Source organism: Choloepus didactylus, chromosome 6, assembly GCF_015220235.1.
Source record: "Choloepus didactylus isolate mChoDid1 chromosome 6, mChoDid1.pri, whole genome shotgun sequence".
In the NCBI taxonomy this organism is placed as follows: Eukaryota; Metazoa; Chordata; class Mammalia; order Pilosa; family Megalonychidae; genus Choloepus; species Choloepus didactylus.
This window is the reverse complement of record NC_051312.1, coordinates 66,971,730-66,994,608: the sequence shown is the minus strand read 5'-3', so window position 1 is coordinate 66,994,608 and position 22,879 is coordinate 66,971,730. Positions and strand designations below refer to the sequence as shown.

At 39.4% G+C, this 22,879-nt stretch overlaps 1 protein-coding gene across 1 annotated transcript in view; it reads right to left on the bottom strand.

Annotated features, from left to right (window-relative positions):
- RRAS2 (RAS related 2) overlaps positions 1 to 19,961 on the bottom strand; it is a 102,463-nt gene extending 82,502 nt beyond the window's left edge. The window contains exon 1 of the mRNA XM_037840460.1: positions 19,577 to 19,961. Coding sequence (XP_037696388.1) covers positions 19,577 to 19,684 — 108 coding nt within the window. The 5' untranslated portion in view covers positions 19,685 to 19,961. The remainder of the gene's footprint in view (positions 1 to 19,576) is intronic.
- Between the last annotated feature and the right edge of the window lie 2,918 nt (positions 19,962 to 22,879).

Here is a 22,879-nt window from a genome sequence, read left to right as displayed (position 1 = left end):
ATTCCACTTTAATAAACTTCTGTAAAACTTTGTACCTTATAAGCTAAAAATACTCAATTTTCTCTCATGTTCTTGGAATATTTTCAAAACTCAATAGTAAGTTTGCCCATTAAAAAATTCTTAATATTCCAAACATGGGAACTTACCGGTCACTTTCTTTGACTATAACCCAACAAACCTAGAAATTTACAATCAAAAGAATCCAGTGAATCCTTCCCCAAACTTAAACTACTAAAAACATAATAAGATATCAAAATAAGTTACAAATTATCTAAGATTTAAAAAAAAGGCAAGACTTCATATTAAAGTAAACAATGCAAAAATTAGACCTGCAATGACCTTCCGAAAGTCATTAAGTATACTATAGACTTTGGGATGGTGGTAATATAAGAAAGCTTCTCGCTAGAATTCCTTTAAAATACCGTTGAAAATATAAATTACAGCACATATTTACTTGAAGTACTACTGTGAGCAATAGGTTGCAATCTATCCTATTTTAAAAAGAGAAAGTAACCAAAAAAATGAAGACATACGGGATCATGAAAAAGACTTCCACACATAATGCAAAATGAAACAAGCAAACATCAAATCACACACATGCTTGCTGAATAAACAAATGATTTTGCTTTTAGGCCATTCTAATGTTTATTTCTTCCCTACAGCAAGAAAAAATTTTGCCTCTCTCTGCATTTTACAGCTTAAAACACACATATACACATACATACACACACACACCAATCTCCTCAGCCTCTTCCATTTGCCTCAGTGCAGAAAGCTTAAACTTAAGAATTAAACTTGAAAACTATCCCTTTAACCTCATCTCCAATTCTCCAAAATTTTATCTCTCAATCAGAGGTCCAAATTCGGCTGCATGTGTTGGATCTTTGTCCTCTCAAGAACCCTAGTCCTGGCCCATGAGTCTCAAAATCTAAAGACAAAGAATAAGATCTATTTTATTCTAATGGAATTTCTCATTTGCTGAAATTCTGCTATTGACATTGTCGAAAAATTGAAGCTCCACGCTGTTGACCTGTACCTCAGCATCAAAACAGAATGGAAATCTCCGTGCCATGGGGCAATTTTGAAAGCTGACCAGCTCTTAGCTTCCAACACCAAGAACAGCTAAGAAAAGCTAAAAAACAAATCTTTTGGGGAGGATGAACAATAATGAAAGAAGTACAGAAGGGGAAGGGGAAGGGCAAAGGAAGGAAAGATTTTGTCGAACAAGGAAAACCCTTCTCCTGGAAGGAGTTGTTTCATTAAACAGTTAAGTGTGCCAATTTGGATGTATTATGTCCCCCAAAACACCATTATCTTTGATGCAATCTTGTGTGGGCAGACGGATTACTGTTGATTAGATTGTAATTCTTTAGTTGATTGTTTCCATGGAGACGTGACCCACCCAACTGTGGGTGATAACTCTGATTAGATAGTTTCCATGGAGGTGTGGCCCCGCCCATTCAGCATGGGCCTTGATTAGTTTACTGGAGCACTATATAAGCTCAGACAGAAGGAGCAAGCTTGCTACATACAGCCAAGAGGGACACTTTGAAAAACGCACAGGAGCTGAGACAGGAATTGCAGCTTAGAGACATTTTGGAGATGGTCTTTGAAAGCAGACTCTTGCTCCTGAGAAGCTAATCTAAGAGAGGACAAACACCCCAAGAGCAACTAAGAGTGACATTTTTGAGGAACTGCAGCCTAGAGAGGAACGTCCTGAAAGAAAGCCATTTTAAAACCAGAACTCTGGAGCAGTTGCTAGCCTTGTGCCTTCCCAGCTAACAGAGGTTTTCCAAATGCCATTGGACATCCTCCAGTGAAGGTACCCAATTGTTGATGACTTACCTTGGACAGTTTTTAGCCTTAAGACTGTTACTTTGTAACCAAATAAACTCCCTTTTTAAAAGCCAATACATTTCTGGTATTTTATATCCCGGCAGCATTAGCAAACTGGAACAGTTAAGTTTTTAAACATACCAATTTTCTGGCCTTAAGAAAAGACCAGAGAACATTACAGCTACTGTTTAATATCAGACTGAGATACCAAAAGCATTAAATCTGTTTTGGAGAGACAGTAACTGGATTTGATACTAGAAAATCTCATCGTGACACAGAAGGCAAATGTGACAAATCCTCCTAGAATGGAGAATATCTTATCCTTTTAACTCATTAATTTAAAACAGTATGATAAAACAACACAAATACAAAGAATCAATGCACAATCAATTTAAAAGATAACTGAGGAAATGAATACAAAATTGGAAAAAGAAAACCTTCCCAGACCTGAGAATGTTTCATTATTTTCCAAGGAAAACTAGTGAACAAAGAAAACTTCAAATCATAACCTGATAAATGTTTCCACTTCCAATAATAAAGAATGCTGCAAGCAAAAAAGTAGAGGAGAAACCTGGGGACAGGCAGATGAAGATAATGAGATTTTTATTTAATACAAAAATGTTGTGATCCAATAATTTTATACCCAGGAAAATTAACATCCATCATGCAAAAGTAAATAAATATGTCTCAAGATCTTTTCAATTAAAAAAACTTGGAAGTACTTTCTAGATCAAAATTCAAAATAAAACTAGCAGTTGATGAGAACTGTTTATTTGCATTAAAACCAGTTAGAATAAAAAAAATAGCAAATAAAAGCAATAACGCTTAATGAGGAAAGAGCCAACACCGGTGAATATTAACTACCATAATTATAATAAAATAGAATGCAAAAGACAAAATACAATTTTTTTAAAATACTGTAAGCACATAAACTTTGGATGACTTTAAATGGGACCAAATTAAATTTATGAAAGGGATGGGTAGAAACAAGCAAGCAAAACTGCTAAATTCCTCATGTTCCATAACTGGAAATAAAACACTATCATTCTGATTTCTTAATTAAATGTTTAAAAATATGAAGAATTTTAAGGTAAATCCAAGTAAGAAACAAAAAAAAAAAATTAGCCTGATCAAAAGATCAGAAGAGACACAGTACTTGGAACAATTAATCAAAGAACTACATTCGAACGAAAACATGGCAAAGGATATAAAGGACATACAGACAACCATGGCACGGGATATAAGGGACATAAAGAAGACCCTAGAAGAGCATAAAGAAGACATTGCAAGAGTAAATTAAAAAAATAGAAGATCTTATAGAAATAAAAGAAACTGTTGGCCAAATTAAAAAGACTCTGGATACTCATAATACAAGAATAGAGGAAGTTGAACAATGACTCAGTGTCCTAGAAGTCCAGAGAACAAAAAATGAAAGAACAAAAGAAAGAATGGAGAAAAAAATCAAAAAAATCGAAATGGATCTCAGGGATACGATAGATAAAATAAAACGTCCAAACTTAAGACTCACTGGTGTCCCAGAAGGGGAAGAGAAGGGTAAAGGTCTAGAAAGAGGATTCAAAGAAATTGTTGGGGAAAACTTTCCCAATCTTCTACACAATATAAATACACAAAGCATAAATGCCCAGTGAACTCCAAATAGAATAAATCCAAATAAACCCACTCCAAGACACATTCTGATCAGACTCTCAAATACTGAAGAGAAGGAACAAGTACTGAAAGCAGCAAGAGAAAAGCAATTCACCACATACAAAGGAAACAATATAAGACTAAGTAATGACTACTCAGCGGCCACCATGGAGGCGAGAAGGCAGTAGCATGACATATTTAAAATTCTCAGAGAGAAAAATTTCCAACCAAGAATACTTTATCCAGCAAAACTCTCCTTCAAATTTGAGGGAGAGCTTCAAGTTTTCACAGACAAACAAATGCTGAGAGAGTTTGCCAATAAAAGACCTGCCCTACTTCAGATGCTAAAGGGAGCCCTACCGACAGAAACAAAGAAAGGAGAAAGAGATATAGAGAATTTTTACAGACATATATAAAACCTTACATCCCAAATCACCACGACACTCATTTTTCTCTAGTGATCACGGATCTTTCTCCAGAAGGGACCATAAGCTGGGACATATAACAAGCCTCAATAAATGAAAAAAATAAAAATAAAAAAAAATGTTGAATATACTCAAAGCACATTCTCCAACCATAATGGAATATAAATAGAAGTCAATAATTTCTGAATTGTAACTCCACTATTTACTTCCTACATGATATAAAATACACAAACTCTAATGACAAATCAGTGGTTTTAAACTCAACGTAAAATATGTAATTTTAGACAACTATATAAATGTGGGGGAATGGTGGAGTATAGGAACATAGTTTATATGTCCTATTGAAGTGAAGGTGGTATCAAAGGAAAACAAGATTGTTATGGATTTAAGAGGTTAATTTTAAGCCCCACAGTAAACACAAAGAAATTATCAGAGAATATGACCATAGAGATGAAAAGTAGAGTATGGGTTAAGAGAAATGGGGGAAGGGGCAATGGGGAGTTAAGAAATGAGTGTAGGGTTGCTGTTTGAGGTGAAGGGAAATTTCTAGTAATGGATGGTGGGAAAGAACATTACAACATTCTAAAGGTGATTAATCCCACTAATGGAATGCTAGGGAGGGGGTGGAATGGGAAGATTTAGGCTGTATATATGTTTCCACAATTGGAAAAAAATAAAAAAAGACAGTCTAAATAGATGACAATTGAATGCCAAGGATGAACCTGGATGGGATTGGAGGATGGAGGACAGGAGGCTCAAAGGGACTCAGTTGAGACATAAGGAAAAGGAAATATAGAATGTAAGCTTTGTATCATTGTTGAATCTCTTGTACTTTTTAGCTGTGCTTAATGGGATTGCATAAAAGAATGTTCTTGGTTCATGGGAATTGTATATGTGAATTATAGTGTTTTTTCAAGGATGTGTGCAGCTAGCTCTCATATGTTCAGAAGACAGAGCAATAGATGATGGATGATAGGGAGGGAAAGAAACAGCGATGTGACAGCATGTTAAAGTTGGTGGATTGGGCTATCGGGGGAGGGGGGTCAGGGTGTGATGGAGTTCTGTGTATGGGCTTAGTACTGTTTTTGCAACTGTTCCTATAACTTTGAATTTATTTCAAAATTAAAAAAAATAAAAAATAAAAACACCACAGACACTGGAAAAACAACAACTATATAGCAAAGACAAGACTGGCGCAAAAGAAGGAAAGCCACTATGCTAGAGACTGGAGTCCATCGCCAAAACTTGTATTGGCCTAACCTAAACTGAGCAAGCTCTCTCTCCCAGACTACTGCCCTACAGAATTAAGCAGAGATTTTCATTAGAAGTCATATCTATAATACAAAAAACAGAGAAAAAGCAAGTGAGAGCAAGAGATAGCAACAGTAAGTGAGTGCAAGACCAAGAGCAAGAACAAGTTCGAGTTAGAGACAGTGAGCTAGAAAGCTAGAGCTAGAGCTGGAGCAAGAATGAGTATGAAAGATAGAGACTGACACCTTTATGCCTCAACTTGGTTCCTTCCAGATCTTATCAGCATATTGAGTAAAACTTTGATCACTATCATTACCTAAAGCAACTCTAAAAATGTTAACTTTGATCACTTGGTCAAAGCAATGTCTGCCAAGTTTCTCCATTTTAACATCACTATTTTTCCCTTGGTAATTAATAATATCTTACGGCAAGAAACTTTGCGACTATGTAACATCTAGCTACTTCTCAAACTTTCACCCACTAGCGTTAACATCCATTAACGATTCTTACCTGATCGATTACTGGGACTGTCAAATGGTGATTTCAAATTTCACAATTTCTTTTTCATTTACTAGTCAGAACTTTATGAGAAACAACTTGCCCTTCCCCTTCACTTATTCTTTTATTTATCCATATGGATTCATAGGCTCATATTTTATTCATGGACAATAACCAATTACTATCGTTATTTTGATGGTCTAATTGCCCCAGAGTTAGCCAGTGGGAGCTCTTCCACGTTGACTGCTAAGTTTATTTGGTATGCCCCAATAATTTCATTTTTCGGGGACTTCCTTACTTTCTGGCACTAAAAGATACTCCAACCTCACCTTGTACTCTTCCCTACCATAGCATTGGGTTCAGCCATTTCCAAGGTTCCTCTTAGGTAGAGAATGGTATTCAGAAAACAAGATCTAGAGCTAGGTGTTCTCGCTGCTAATGGGATATCACTTTTTCTAAGCCCTCTCCACAGAAATGAACAAAACTAGAAAAATGTGGATACACACATATGCATACATCTATTTCCATATATATAAATTTTTAAAACAATGAGTTCACACCGATATCCTCAATTCCAATCCAAAAGTAGAGTTTATCCCACATTCTAGCCTTACCCCTTTCCACATTTGCCATTCCCTTCTCCAATAATAAAAAAACCTGACTTCTGTTATCCACAATATATTTACTTATTTGCTAAATCCTAGAATATCAAGAAAACAGTTTCAAAATTGCAAACCCATGCCTTTCTTAAACAACAATTTTAAAAAGCCTATTAGAGTTCAATGCTCGTTTCAAGTTCTTTTTGTCTTTATCCTGAGGACATAGTCTAAACACTCAGCTCACAAGTTACTTCAATTAGCTTTTCTCTCTCCCTTCTTCAGTTTGTGTGGGAGACTGGATCACATACTCCAATTTAGACATGTTCCTAATCTTAATTCACATCATTGTGGGTATAAACTCACCGTAAATAGGACCCCTTGAATGTGTTATTCTTAGTTACAGTGTGGCCCAACTGAATGAGGGCAGGTCTTGATCCAGATTAGTGGAGGACTTATAAAAAAGAAACTGGTCAATCTAATACCAAAACCAGGCAAAGATGCTACAAAAAAGGAAAACTACCGGCCAATCTCCCTAATGAATATAGATGCAAAAATCCTCAACAAAATACTTGCAAATCGAATCCAAAGACACATTAAAAAAATCATACACCATGACCAAGTGGGGTTCATTCCAGGCATGCAAGGATGGTTCAACATAAGAAAATCAATCAATGTATTACAACACATTAAAAACTCGAAAGGGAAAAATCAAATGATCATCTCAATAGATGCTGAAAAAGCATTTGACAAAATCCAACATCCGTTTTTGATAAAAACACTTCAAAAGGTAGGAATTGAAGGAAACTTCCTCAATATGATAAAGAGCATATATGAAAAACCCACAGCCAGCATAGTACTCAATGGTGAGAGACTGAAAGCCTTCCCACTAAGATCAGGAACAGGACAAGGATGCCCACTGTCACCACTGTTATTCAACACTGTGCTGGAAGTGCTAGCCAGGGGAATCCAGCAAGGCAAAGAAATAAAAGGCATCCAAATTGGAAAAGAAGAAGTAAAACTGTCATTGTTTGCAGATGATATGATCTTATATCTGGAAAACCCTGAGAAATTGACGATACAGCTACTAGAGCTAATAAACAAATTTAGCAAAGTAGCGGGATACAAGATTAATGCACGTAAGTCAGTAATGTTTCTATATGCTAGCAATGAACAAACCGAAGAGACACTCAAGAAAAAGATACCATTTTCAATAGCAACTAAAAAAATCAAGTACCTAGGAATAAACTTAACCAAAGATGTAAAAGACCTATACAAAGAAAACTACATAACTCTACTAAAAGAAATAGAAGGGGACCTTAAAAGATGGAAAAATATTCCATGTTCATGGATAGGAAGGCTAAATGTCATTAAGATGTCAATTCTACCCAAACTCATCTACAGATTCAATGCAATCCCAATCAAAATTCCAACAACCTACTTTGCAGACTTGGAAAAGCTAGTTATCAAATTTATTTCGAAAGGGAAGATGCCTCGAATTGCTAAAGACACTCTAAAAAAGAAAAATCAAGTGGGAGGACTTACACTCCCTGACTTTGAAGCTTATTATAAAGCCACAGTTGTCAAAACGGCATGGCACTGGCACAAAGATAGACATATAGATCAATGGAATCGAATTGAGAATTCAGAGATAGACCCTCAGATCTATGGCCGACTGATCTTTGATAAGGCCCCCAAAGTCACTGAACTGAGTCATAATGGTCTTTTCAACAAATGGGGCTGGGAGAGTTGGATATCCATATCCAAAAGAATGAAAGAAAACCCCTACCTCACACCCTACACAAAAATTAACTCAAAATGGACCAAAGATCTCAATATAAAAGAAAGTACCATAAAACTCCTAGAAGATAATGTAGGAAAACATCTTCAAGACCTTGTATTAGGCGGCCACTTCCTAGACTTTACACCCAAAGCACAAGCAACAAAAGAAAAAATAGATAAATGGGAACTCCTCAAGCTTAGAAGTTTTTGCACCTCAAAGGAATTTCTCAAAAAGGTAAAGAGGCAGCCAACTCAATGGGAAAAAATTTTTGGAAACCATGTATCTGACAAAAGACTGATATCTTGCATATATAAAGAAATCCTACAACTCAATGACAATAGTACAGACAGCCCAATTATAAAATGGGCAAAAGATATGAAAAGACACTTCTCTGAAGAGGAAATACAAATGGCCAAGAAACACATGAAAAAACGTTCAGCTTCACTAACTATTAGAGAGATGCAAATTAAGACCACAATGAGATACCATCTAACACCAATTAGACTGGCTGCCATTAAACAAACAGGAAACTACAAATGCTGGAGGGGATGTGGAGAAATTGGAACTCTGATTCATTCTTGGTGGGACTGTATAATGGTTCAGCCACTCTGGAAGTCAGTCTGGCAGTTCCTTAGAAAACTAGATATAGAGTTACCATTCAATCCAGCGATTGCACTTCTCAGTATATACCTGGAAGATCGGAAAGCACTGACACGAACAGATATCTGCAAGCCAATGTTCATAGCAGCATTATTCACAATTGCCAAGAGATGGAAACAACCCAAATGTCCTTCAACAGATGAGTGGATAAATAAAATGTAGTATATACACACGATGGAATACTACACAGCAGTAAGAAGGAACGATCTCGTGAAACATATGACAACATGGATGAACCTTAAAGACATAATGCTGAGCGAAATAAGCCAGGCACTAAAAGAGAAATATTATATGCTACCACTAATGTGAACTTTGAAAAATGTAAAACAAATGGTTTATAATGTAGAATGTAGGGGAACTATCGATAGAGAGCAATTAAGGAAGGGGGAACAATAATCCAAGAACAGATAAGCTATTTAATGTTCTGGGGATGCCCAGGAAGGACTATGGTCTGTTAATTTCTGATGGATATAGTAGGAACAAGTTCACAGAAATGTTGTTATATTAGGTAACTTTCTTGGGGTAAAGTAGGAACAGGTTGGAAGTAAAGCAGTGATCTTAGGTTAGTTGTCTTTTTCTTACTCCCTTGTTATGGTCTCTTTGAAATGTTCTTTTATTGTTTTTTTTTTTTTTTTCTTTCATACAGTTGATTTAAAAAAGAAAAAAAGTTAAAAAAAAAAAAAAAAGGGAAAAAAAAATATGTAGTGCCCCCTTGAGGAGCCTATGGAGAATGCAGGGGTATTCGCCTACCCCACCTCGATGGTTGCTAACATGACCACAGACATAGGGGACTGGTGGTTTGATGGGTTGAGCCCTCTACCATAGGTTTTACCCTTGGGAAGACGGTTGCTGTAAAGGAGAGGCTAGGCCTCCCTATATTTGTGCCTAAGAGCCTCCTCCCGAATGCCTCTTTGTTGCTCAGATGTGGTCCTCTCTCTCTGGCTAAGCCAACTTGAAAGGTGAAATCACTGCCCTCCCCCCTACGTGGGATCAGACACCCAGGGGACTGAATCTCCCTGGCAACATGGAATATGACTCCCGGGGAGGAATGTAGACCCGGCATCGTGGGACGGAGAACATCTTCTTGACCAAAAGGGGGATGTGAAAGGAAATGAAATAAGCTTCAGTGGCAGAGAGATTCCAAAAGGAGCCGAGAGGTCACTCTGGTGGGCACTCTTACGCACACTTTAGACAACCCTTTTTAGGTTCTAAAGAATTGGGGTAGCTGGTGGTGGATACCTGAAACTATCAAACTACAACCCAGAACCCATGAATCTCGAAGACAATTGTATAAAAATGTAGCTTATGAGGGGTGACAATGGGATTGGGAAAGCCATAAGGACCACACTCCACTTTGTCTAGTTTATGGATGGATGAGTAGAAAAATAGGGGAAGGAAACAAACAAACAGACAAAGGTATCCAGTGTTCTTTTTTACTTTAATTGTTCTCATTTTAATTATTATTCTTGTTATTTTTGTGTGTGTGCTAATGAAGGTGTCAGGGATTTATTTAGGTGATGAATGTACAACTATGTAATGGTACTGTGAACAATCAAATGTACGATTTGTTTTGTATGACTGCGTGGTATGTGAATATATCTCAATAAAATGAAGATTATAAAAAAAAAAAAAAAAAGAAACTGGAAGCCAAAGTGAGAAAAGGCCACAGGTGAAGCAGGAAGTAAGTGGGAAGCCCAAAGGAAAGGAGAGGACATAGCTATGTGACGGGAAGCAAAAACAGAGCCAAGAAATTCCAAGAATTGCTGGCAATCCAGCACCAGAATGCTAATGACCCCATAAGGAAGCAAGCCTTCTAGCATCAAAACCACGAGCCAATAACTTCCCGTTGTTTAAGCTGAAACAAGTTTGTGATATTTAACAAAGCAACCCTGCAAATTAAGACAGTGTGGTTATGTTATTCATTTGAAGTAAGGTTCAATTCATTTATATCTGTTTGTATTCCACCTTAGAGAGCTTTTTAAATCATAATTTGTCATCACTTGATCTTATTTGGTGTGTGTGTATGTATGTGTATTGCAGAAGGGTGACCGTCCCTATTTCCTAGGTTGCTCAAGCAAATACCATGAAATAATGGTTTAAATAATGGGAATTTATTAGCTTACAGTTTTGAGGCTAAAAAAAGTCCAAATCAAAGCATCATCAAGGCGATGCTTTCTTCCCTAAGACCGGCATTCTGGGGCTGGCTGCCAGCGATCCAAGGTTCCTGTACCACATGGCAAGGCACATGATGGCGTCTCCTGATCTCTTCCATCTCTTCCAGGTTCCGTCTCAGCTTCTTGCTTCCTGTGGCTTTCTCTCCATCTGAATTTCATGCTCTTATAAAGGACTCCAACAACAGGATTGGATTAAGACCCATCCTAAATGAAGTGGGACACAACTGAATCGAAGTCAAAAGGTCCTACTTACAACGGGTTTACACCCACAGGAATGCATTAAATTTAAGAACATGTTTTTTACACACTCTACCCTCTAGACTCCAAGAAGACATGTTCTTTCTAGATGCAAAATACATTCATTCCATCACAATATTCCAAAGCCTAAGTCATTTCGGAAACAACGCTAAGTACAAAGATTCATCAAAATTGGTTGTGGGCGTGGTCTGTCCTGGGGCACAAGTCCCCTCTGCCTGTGGACCCGTGAAACCCAGAGAACAAGTTATCTGCTTCCGATACACAATGGAGGGACAGGCATAGGATAAAACATTCCCATAGGGAAACTGGAAGGAAAACAAGGGTCATGGTTCCCAAACAATTCCAAAACCCAACAGGGCATATTCCATTAGATTTCCAGGTCGGAGAGTCATCTATGGAACAATGTTTTGTGTTCCAGGTCTGAAGGAGCAAGAGCCTGACCCCTTTGCGCTGTGGCCAAGCATCTCCAAGCATCAGGATGCAACCAGGCTCTCTGTGAACATCAGAGCACAGGCTCCACTCTCTCAGAGGACTGGAATGGCAGTCAGACTCTCTGCAAGCCTGGGGGCACAGGCTCCAACCTCTCCAAACACCAGGGAAGACACCCCCTCCAACACAAGTGGACCCACTCTCTTGGCCCAAGATGTCTTTGGTCTAAACCTCAGCTTACATAGCTCTGCCCTTGAAGTGATTCTTCCTTCAGTTTGTCCCTTCTCTGTCCTTTTAGTCCAGGCTGGCAGTGATTCTGTTCATACAAATTATGCAAAACACTTTTTGGCCTTGCATGTGTCATATACAGGGTCCCAATCAACAGACAGAAGATCTTTCCACAGATCCTTCTTGCATAGCTACACCTCCAATCCTGAGTTGCACAGAAACTGTCAATTCGTTCCATATTTAGTTAAACCCTCACATGGAGCACTCTTCTCTGGGGACTCGCTTTCTGAAACTTAAAATTTTCCAAAGCATCAATTTCTGGTTTCTTTATTAGAACGGGAGGTCAGTTCTCAGCTTACCCCTTTCCTTTTTCATTTCACTATAAGCTGCAAGGAAAAACCAGGCTGCACTTTCCACATTTAACTTGGAAGTCTCTTCAGCTAAATATCCTAGTTCAACCCTTGAATTCTGCCTTCCATCTGACATCAGAATTCAATCTTTCTAAGTTCTCTACTACTTTAAAGCAAGGATCACCTTTCTCTCCAGTTTCCAATGACACATTCATCATTTCCTTCTAAGGCATCATCGGAAGTACCTTTAGCATCGATATTTCTACCAACAGTCTCTTTAAAGCCATCTAGGCTTTTTCTATAAAGCACCTCACAATTCTTCCAGCCTCTAACCATTACCCAATTCCAAAGTCATTTCCACATTTTTGGTATTTGCAACAGCAGCACCCCACTCTCATGATACCAAAATCTGTTTTAGTTCCCTAGGCTGCTTAAGCATAGACCGTAAAATGGTTTGGCTGGAACAACGGGAATTTATCACTCCATGGTTTTCAGGCGAAAAGAAAGTCCAAATTCAAGGTATCATCATGCAATGCTTTCTTCCCAAAGACCAGCATTCTGGGGCTGGCTACTGGCGATCCTTGCCTCCTATGTCACATACCAAGGGACATGGCAGCATCTCCAGATCTCTTCCAGGTTCCATTTCAGCTTTTTGCTTCCTGTGGGCTCTCAATGTCTGTGTGAATTTCACTCTCTTATAAAGGACTCCAGTAAAAGGATTAAGACCCATCCTGATTGAGGTGGGACACACCTTAACTGAAGTAACCTCATCAAAAGGTCCTACTTACAAGGGGTTTACACCCACAGGAATGGATCAAAAATGCCCAAAAAAAAAAAACATAACCTGAATCTAATCTGAGGAAACATCAGGCAAACCCAAATTGAGAGCTTTCTACCAAAAAGTCAACTGTATTCTTCAAAAACGTCAATATCACAAAATACAAAGATTGATTACAGAAAATTATAATCAGAAGAATGAAGAGACACAAAAACAGAATGCAAAGCATAATCTGAGATTTTCCTTTGCTATAGAGGGCATTATTGAGACAACTGACAATATCTGAAAAAGTTTTACACTTTGGATAATAGTAATGTATCAATGTTAATTTCTGATTATGGTTTCTATACTAAGTTTAATGGAAGTAAATGTCCTTTACTTTTAGGAAATACACCGATTTTTAGGAAATACATACTGATAATTTTTTTAAAAAGGGGGGCAATATGTCTTCAACTTACCGTCAAGTGGTTGAAAAGAAAACCTGTATGTATACTTAGAGGAAGAAGGATAAAGAAAACATGGTAAAATGCTAGCAATTGAGAAATCTGGGGTAAAGCTTTTTTAAAAAGCAACATGGGATTTTAGACCTTTACTTCACATTATACAGAGCTCTTTCTCCTCGAAAAAAGCATCAACATGAGGTGACAATGATGTTGACAATATTAAACTATCAGTAAGTTCTGTGACTATCATAGTTTTAATTAATCTATGATTTAAAGCTATGTAACCAATAAAAATCATATGGCTTTTATAAAACACTAAAAATATAATTTGCAAGGGCATTGAGGAACCCAGTCTAATTACATCTCCAGTAGCACAATTTTAGACAACCTGTATTTCTTGGCTTCTTTCAGAACCACACAGAAAATACATGAATAAATACATAAAGCTTTGTCTTTTTCATGAAAGACTGAGATACATTTTTCTTTGGAAAATAGAAATAAATCAAAGGCCTACCAAGGACATTAGTATAAACTAAGTTTCAATTCCAAACAGACTCAGCTGCTCTAGTCAAAGTAACTCAAAATCAAGGTCTTTCAAGAAGATTCAAAAACTATTAATTCCATACTGTCCACAGGCAGAGTGAAAATCTTTTTACTCTATCACTTTTCAGTAAGGAAGGCACAACAGAACTAATACTCTAGAACACTTATATTTTTCCACACACCCACAAACACATAAAAAAGGAATAAATGTTCACATGGTATCACAAAATCCATTTCAATCTTAGAGCAATTTTAATTTGAAAAGGTAAATTTTAAAAAGTTAAAAAAAAAAAAAGTCCTTTAAGAAAGACTCTTTCCCCATCCTTCCCCCACCTTTAAAGTTACCAATTTATTTTCCTACTGAATTAAACAGACTACTTTCATTTCAAAGCTTAGGATAACCCCATGACATTTCAGCAACACAGATTAATTTAAATCTCATCCCATATAGAGAAACCTATCATCATTTTGTCTCCTAATGGATTATATCAAGGGAAAGGAGCATTCTTGACCTACTCAACAGACCCGCCCCCACTACAATCCTGCAACTTCCCTACTCCAAGACAGACTGACAGACACATAATTCCCTCCCCTCCCCTCCCCTTCTCTCTCTCTCTCTCTCAGGATAGAACCCATAGGAAGAATGGGTTTAAAGTCAAGAAACCCTAGGTTAGAATTTCCTTCTGCTTCTCCTCTGACAAAAGCAGTCACCCTCTACAAGGAAATGTTCTTCCTCCAGTGCCTAGAATTTGCATTTAGGAAATGCCAGCAGGGCCATTTCAACTGTTACCACCACAAGGAAACCTCTAGGATGTACCACCATGGGGAGAAGTGTTCAGTGCCAGGAACTCATTTGTAAATTACCTGAAAATATAAAGCAACAATGTGCAAAGTAAAACTAAGACTACATGTGGAGTTTCAAATTCACAGATAAAAGCAGTTATTTTAAGTGCCTTCTAACTGTAGGAAGAGTCCTCAGGACATAGCAATGGAATAACAATTCAGGACTCTAATCTCACAACCTTCACATATGGACGAATTAACTATTTATAAAAATCATTATAAACTATTTATAAAAAATTTATAACTGTTTATAAAATTTATATATTTATAAAATTTATAAAAAATCTTAAAATCTCTTCTAGGATCTCTGCTCTAGCACTTAGCAAGAGACAAACTGTAGGTAAAAAGCAATGCTTGAATCAGGTCTAGGCTAACAGGAAATCAGACTGACTAAAATTCAAGATGTGACCAATCCACTAATTTCTATGTAGCTCAAAATCTGTCAAACTCCTGAACAAAAAGTTAGGATGCTAACCACAATGAGATACCACTTCACACCCACTAGGATGGCTATTATTAAACAAACAGAAAATATCAAGTGTTGACAAGGATGCAGGAAAAAATGGAACCCTTGTGCACTGCTAGTGGGAATGTATGTAGAAATTACCATACCACCCGGCAATCCCACTTCTAGGTATATACTTAAAAGAACTGACAGCAGGGACTCAAAAGATAACTTGTTCCCTGGTGTTCACAGCAGCATTAATCACAATAGTCAATGGGTGGAAACAACCAAAGTGTCCATCAACTGATGACTATTACTCAGCTATGAAAAGGAATGGAGTTCTGATACATGTGACAATATGGATGAACCTCAAAAACATTATGCTAAATGAAATAAGCCAGACAAAAAAGTACAAATACTGTATGATTCCACTTATATGAAATATCTAGAATAAGCAAATCCATAGAGAAATAAAGATGAGAGTTTACCAGGAAATGGGAGTGGGTGAAGTTAATGGGGAATTGTTGTCCAAAGGGTACAGAGTTTCTATTTGGGATGATGACGAAAAAAGTTTTGGTAATAGATGGAGGTGATAGTAGCACCACATTGTGAAAATAAAAACCCAATGACTATGCCATTGTTTGCTAAAATCAACTCCCAACTGATAAAAGTTTCCCCAACTCAAAACAGAATCAATATTCATCATTAAAATCAAACAAAATTAAGGAGTGGACTGTGGAGTTGGAGGGAGGAGTGAAGATTGAAAATAGCAGACCAGGGTATGATAAGGAAAAATGAATAAACTACAAATTTGACACCAAAATAAGGAAATAATGGTACCGAAAAAAAAAAAAAAAAAAACAGGTAACAATTATTATTTACTTTGTAGGTGGCATGAAGCTGAACAGTTTGCACGCATTATTTCGTTTATCCAAAAACCCTAGGGTACTATTATTATTCTCCCTTTTCATATAGGAAACTGAGGCTTACAGACCTAAAAAACCTGACCAAAGACACAGAGCTAGTTAAATAAGAAAGACTTTGAATTTCAAAGATGCAAATTTGTTCGCCCAAGCCCAACATTTTACAAAGAAACTGAAGCCCTGAAGAGATTAAGCAATTTGCCCAGTCACCTGGAGAGAGATCTGCAACATTCCATTTTGCACAATGTTAAGTTCCTTTCTTACCTAGAGTTTACTTATCATTTCGGTATTCAATTTACCAATAAAAATTAAAGCATTGTTTTCAAAAGCAATGAGCAACAAAAAACAAGGAGGTCACATACAGACATACCCTTTCTTATTTTTTTTTCTTTTTTTTTTTTTCAAAATATACACTTTTAATAACAGAATACTTGGCATTCTTTTACCACTAATATGTATAGTGTGAGCCTTTATAGTCACTGTTAAAGAGGAAAAGGCACCTCAAGAAAATAAATTACATTACTTTAATTTCTTAGTTTTGCAGCTGTTCATCCACATAGAATGGAATTAAACCTGAGGTCTGAGAAATTCAGGGCTAGAAGCAAGGTTGTTTTAAGTTTTCTACTCCCATATTTTTCTGCTCAAGATTATTTAACAGGAAACATAGTTACTGAAAACTGTAAAAGCAATGTGCTATTACAGGCGTCCTATAAAATAAATAAATAACAATTGTGCCATCCTAACTTCCTACAAAAAGAACAGACTTCCTCTTGTTAAGGTGATTATCCTTCTGCTCCCTCCTCTCCCTTCAATTACTGCGACTGGACAATCACAGCAGAATGGATTTTAACTTCCCAAGGTTCGGACAGTAAATAATTGGTCTGACAAGTGTAGGTGACTGATGTGATAACAGCCATAATAATAACATGGGTAAGCCTTACTATGTTCTAGACATTGTTCTATGCCCTTAACGTGTTGTCTTGCTTAACTTTCAGGACAACTTTATGTGGAACTTTTTTATTATTATTATTTCACCAGTTTACCGATAAGGAAAACTGAGGTACAGTAAGTAACTTGCCTCAGCTTACACATGCAGCAAGTGGCAGAGGTGGGACTGACTCCATCTGGATGTCTGGCTCCTGTCTCTCCAGTAAGTCCCCTCAACTTGAAAACTCAAGTTCTTTATTGAGAACACAACCCTTTATTGGCCCAAGTCATGTACTATTCCATAGCCCCCTTGCCCACCTCCTCTTTCCAAGCTAGTAGGACTCTCCCTTACATCACATATGACATGTACTCTCTTCACCACTAAGCCTACATAGTATTTGTATCAACTCTTCCCAAACTGATTTTCTGTGATTCTGAATTCCCTTTGCAATTAACAGAACTGTACATGTACACACTTATAACAACAGGTACCATTAACTGAGCACCTACTAAGTCCCAGATAAAATATTAAGAACTTTCCCATAATTTAAAGAGTTATAATGCATGTGTAATGGGACCCATTTTAACGATGAGAAAATTGAGGCTCAGAGAGGCTGAATATCTCAGCAAAGTTCTCACAGCCAGTAAATGACAGAGCAAAAGACATGCATTCAAGTCTGTATGACTCAAAGGTCACACTCTTTCTCTATGTACATATACATGTCTTTCTCATGAACTTCTTTCATATTATCTAGAGCATCTAGGTGCAGTACTATTCATAAAGAAAGTGTTTCGTCAACTAATGAATTCCATAAAATCATTAGGAAAACAGCAGTTGCTGTTATTTTAATGGCTTCTAATGCTATTTCCCCAAAACAAAAAGTTCCAATACCTTAATTAAATCATTAACTTACAGAGACAAATACCTTACACTCCCCTCCCCCCTCCCCCTAAGACGTTAAGAAACATTTGCAGTTTAAATATTTTACGTAACACTATTTATTAATACTGGAAATCAGGATTATTCTCCCAACCCCGCACCTCACACTAAATATAAAACAGTCCCCAGAGAAAATTATAAATTGTTTTGCTTTGTTATCAGTTAGTCTTTCTTGGCCCTAGGGAAATGGCAACATGACAGCATCCCTGATCCTGCAGCCTGTTAAACTAAAACCAATCTCACCTCTTAGCGTGATTTTTTTTTAACCCACTAAAGAGCATCTTGTAAACGCACTACATAAACATCCTCTCTTCCTGGATACACAGGTTTTTGCAGCAACCCCACTAAATGTCATCCAAACTGCTAAAATAGTTTTTAATCTCTTGAAATGTTACAGCAGCAAGTATTGCTCCTTTAGTCAATGTGAAAGGTGACAATCACATTTGTTACAGTACTCTTTATTTTAATGTCACTATAAACAGTAACTGAAATAAAATAAGCTATTCAAGTATTTCAATTGATGACAAATGGGTGAAACGGAAACCAGAAATAAAATAAATATTTCATCAAAGCGTCTTAACAATACTCTTGCTACAATAAGAATGCCTTTGTTACCCGATAAAACGGTCTACCTTGGTTCTTTCCCAGCAAATGCCACACCTTTTATTCTGACAAAGGCATAAAGATATTCGGATTTCTCTTTTTAAAAATCCCAAAAAAGAACACTCAAGATTCTCACCAAAAGCAAAGTCAAAGTATGGAGAATTCCACCTCCCTTTTCTTTACCACAGCCCCTGACTTTTGGTCTCTAGCAACCAGAGAGGGGTGGGGGTGGGGGAGAGGGTGGTTGTAACACAGAACACACGCCTCAATCATCTCTTAGCCTGGCCCATCCCAAACTTCACCTTGGCACAGCGAAAAGCACGAAGACACCAGAAATTCCTAGGAAATGGTCTCACCCTTATAGGAGAACATTTTTAACTTCCTCGAAGCCACTATTTCCCTCGGGATTATCACACACTCCCACTCAAACATATCACTTATGAGAAAAGCCTAAAAGAAAAGCCCAAACACACACACAAAGAAAAACACACTGCCTGAAGCGGGCAGCTCCGGCTCAGCCTGCGCGAAGCCTGGAGACCACGCGGAGCCGCGGCCAACTTGCCACCGCGATCGCACCGACGGTGCCGAAGGCAGCCCAGAGACGGCTGAACACCAGCGCGCGGGGCCCCAGCCACACGTCCGACGCCAGGGCCCTTGGGGCAGGAAGCCCGGCTCGACGGCGGTGCCTCTCGAGAGGGCTCCGGCCCGGGCCAGAGCGATAAGGTGGATCCGCGCTTCCCACCCTGCCGGCTCCGCCCTCCCGCCACATTCCTGAGAAGCCGGACTCCCGGGACGCCGACCCGGGCGCCGGGCAGGCAGGAGCGCGGCGCCGCAGCCGCAGGGCAGGAGAGCAGAGCCGGCTCCGCGCCCACCGGCCCTCCGCCCCAGGCCCGCGCGGCGCCTCCGGGGCGGAGTTGCGGCGCCCGCCCCGCCACAGGTAGCGCGAGCCCCCGCCCGCCGCCGCCCCGGCGCCCCCCGCAGGCCCGCTCCACGCACCTGGATGAACTGGATCGTGAGCGCCGACTTGCCCACGCCGCCCCCGCCGACCACCACGAGCCGGTACTTCTCCTGGCCGGAGCCGTCCCGCCAGCCCGTCGCGGCCATGGGGACGCCGCCGAGCCGTCGCCGCCCGCCCTAGGCCAGGCTCCGGGGACGTGTGCGGCCGGCGGGCTGCGGACGAGCAGCCGGGCGAGGGTCCCGGGTACCGGGAGCTGTGAGGGCCGGTCCGCGCGTTAAGCCCGGCGCCCGAGGTTGGCCGGTCCCGCCCAAGGCGTGGAGAAGCGGGGTGTCCAACGCGACCAGGGGCGGCAACGACCGGGGGAGCGCGCTCCTCTATCCGTCTCCGCAGCTCCAGCCGAACGCAGCCTCCAGCGCCGCTACAAATGGCCGTCTGGGGGCCGGGCTGCTAGGCTGAGGTTCTGCATATGTATGAGGGGGCGGGGGCGGAGGCGGGGCGGGGCCGCGCTGGCCTGGCGCTGAGATTCGGGAGTTGGCTGAAGCTCATATTCCCACCGAGGTGCCCCTCCAAACCCTAAACTCTAAGTGTGCATGGGTGAGAGAGAGCGAGCGTGTGTGTGTGTGTATGTGTGTGTGTGTGTGTAGGAGTGTGGAAGTGGGTGTCAGTGACTGGGTGTGACCATAATTGTACATGTCAGGGATTATGTGGATGAAAAATAGATTATGTGACAGCATGTGTGTGAAAAATAGAGCTGTTGACATCTTAATTTAATTCACAGAGAATAAATATCATGTTTGAAGAGTATAGACAGTGACTGTGGTTGTGTGAAAAACCCAGTATGTGACAGTGATTGAGGATTAGAGCTGTCACAGAAAGTGTGTACGTGATGGGAGTGTGGAGGTCACAGTGTGTGAGGAATGTGACAGTGACTAAGCATGAGGAATAAGTCACAGTGATTGAGCTTGTGTGGACAAGACTGAAGGTGACAGATTTTGTGTGTCGGGAGAGTATCTTAGAGGCTGTGTTTATGTGTAAGAAATATGTGGTCATTGTATTTGAGGAGTGTGAGTGTGAGAGATTGGTTCTTACCTATTGAACACACTACATACCAGGCACTGTGTTCAATGTTACAGCTGCATTAGTGAATAAAAGAGTGTCCTGCCCTCAGGAAAATTTAGAGTCCAGTGGGGGAGACAGCCTGGACAGCAGGCAAATTATAAGCCACAGTGATAAAGGCTGTAACTTCATAAGCACTGGGTTGCATATGTGCCCATAGGAAAGTCACTCACTCAACCCAGAGTTGGGTCATCAGAGAACTGAAGGAAAAATAAGATAGATGAATAATTAATTGGAAGATAAGTATCCCAGGGAGAGGAAACCACATATGCAAAAGTCAAAGGAGAGAAGGAAGAATTGTCATATGATTTTGATTGCTGGGGGAGATTGCATGATGGTGATTGTGAATGAAAAGTGATTATTTGTGTGAATGTCAGTTTAAGCCAATGTAGCAGGAATCACAGCTGTATATAAGGGATCTGGGGCCAGACTGCCTGGATTCAAATCTCATCTCTGCCACTGATGGTGTGATGCTGGGAACCTACTTAATCTATGTGCTTCAGTTACCTCTCCTCTAAAATACAGGATAATAAGACTACCTACCTCATGGGGTTTTAATGAGAATCAAATAAATCAATACATGTAAAGCATATAAAACAGTGTCTGAATGTGGTAAGCTTCTATAGGGGTTTTAGAGCATGACTGCAAATTCTTGGACCCTACTTAGTGATTTTAGTGACTCACTTGGAACCAGTAGAATGCAGTCGAAGAGATGCTGCATAACTTTAGAGGCCGGCTAAAAGAGCCCATCATCTTCTACCTGTTCTCTTGGATGTTCACACTGCAGGAAACAAAGTAAGAAGTTTGAACTACCCTGAGACTGCCATGCTGGAGAGGTGACACATAGGCATGATATTCCAAAGTCCAACTGAGCTCTCAGCAGACCACCAATATCAAGTACCAGCTATCTGAGTGAGCCATCTTGGACACCCAACCCAGTCAAGTTTTCAGATGATCGCAACCCCAGTCAGCATCTAATTGCAACTGCGTGAACTGCCCTTCAGTGTGTAAAGTATAAAGAGCACCCATACACTCTTTACCCAAATTCACCTATTGTGAACGTTTTACCCCACTTGCTTTGTCATTCTCCTCTAGATAGATAGATGATAGAGGTATATGCAATATAGAAGTATAATTTTTTTTCTGAACCATTTAAGGGCAAGTGTCATACATCATGACCCTTTACCCCCTAAATACTTCAGTGTGTATTTAGGGATTCTCACATAACCATAGCACAGTTATCAACTTCAGTAACATTGACATTGATATGAATACTTTTGTCTAATTTAGAATTCCTATTCCAATTTATGTTTTTTAGAGCATTTTTCCCCTACAGTAAAGGGTCCAGTCTAGGGTCAGGCATTGCATTATTTGTCAAATCTCTTTAGCTTCTTTTAATATTGTACAAAATGGTGGTTTTAAGCAGGTTGGGGTTTTTTTTTGGATATTTGTTATGCAGCAATAGAAACCAGACTATATGACATATATTATTATCAATGTGAAACGAGAAAGTAGAAAATGAAGAGAGAAAAAAGAGCCCATGACAACAAAGGGCCAGTTATGATGCCCACAGATACCTCTCAATGTCTGCCTACCCCTGAAATGAGCCATAATTCCTCAGACTACATCCATACCCACTCTATTCTTTTCTTTTTGGACTTGACTCAGAGATGAGTGTTCAGCAAGTAAGAAGCTCGTATGCTCAACCTTCCCCAAACATTATATTCCAAAGTGCTTTCTTGTCCTTAGAAAACACTCCAAAAACCCTTGGCAAAAAAGAACTGCCCTGCAAACTAAATCACTACAGAGACAGAATATGGGAGAGAAAGATCCAGTTGTGTCTTTCAAGCTCAAAAGTGATTTTTCATCTCAACCCAAAAAGTTTCCTTCTCAAGTACCTGGAACACAATAGGTAAATATATTTATATTTATGAGAAGAATGACCCAGAGCCTTGGAAAGAGTAACAGAGATAATCCCAGTTACCTGACAGAAAGAAATCCTGTGACTAGGGAAGGAATTTCCCAACCTCACTCAACGAGTTGTTTGTAGGAATTAGGACACAGGTCTCCTGACACCTCTGCTCAGAGCAGTTTGCCCCCATTCCAACCTGGGTGTTATCCAGATCCCAAAAGAGCCTCCCAAAACAGAGCAGAGACAGCACTGGTGCCACCAATCAAGATGTGGGCAGCTGAATCCATCATTTTAACTTAAATTGACTGATTGT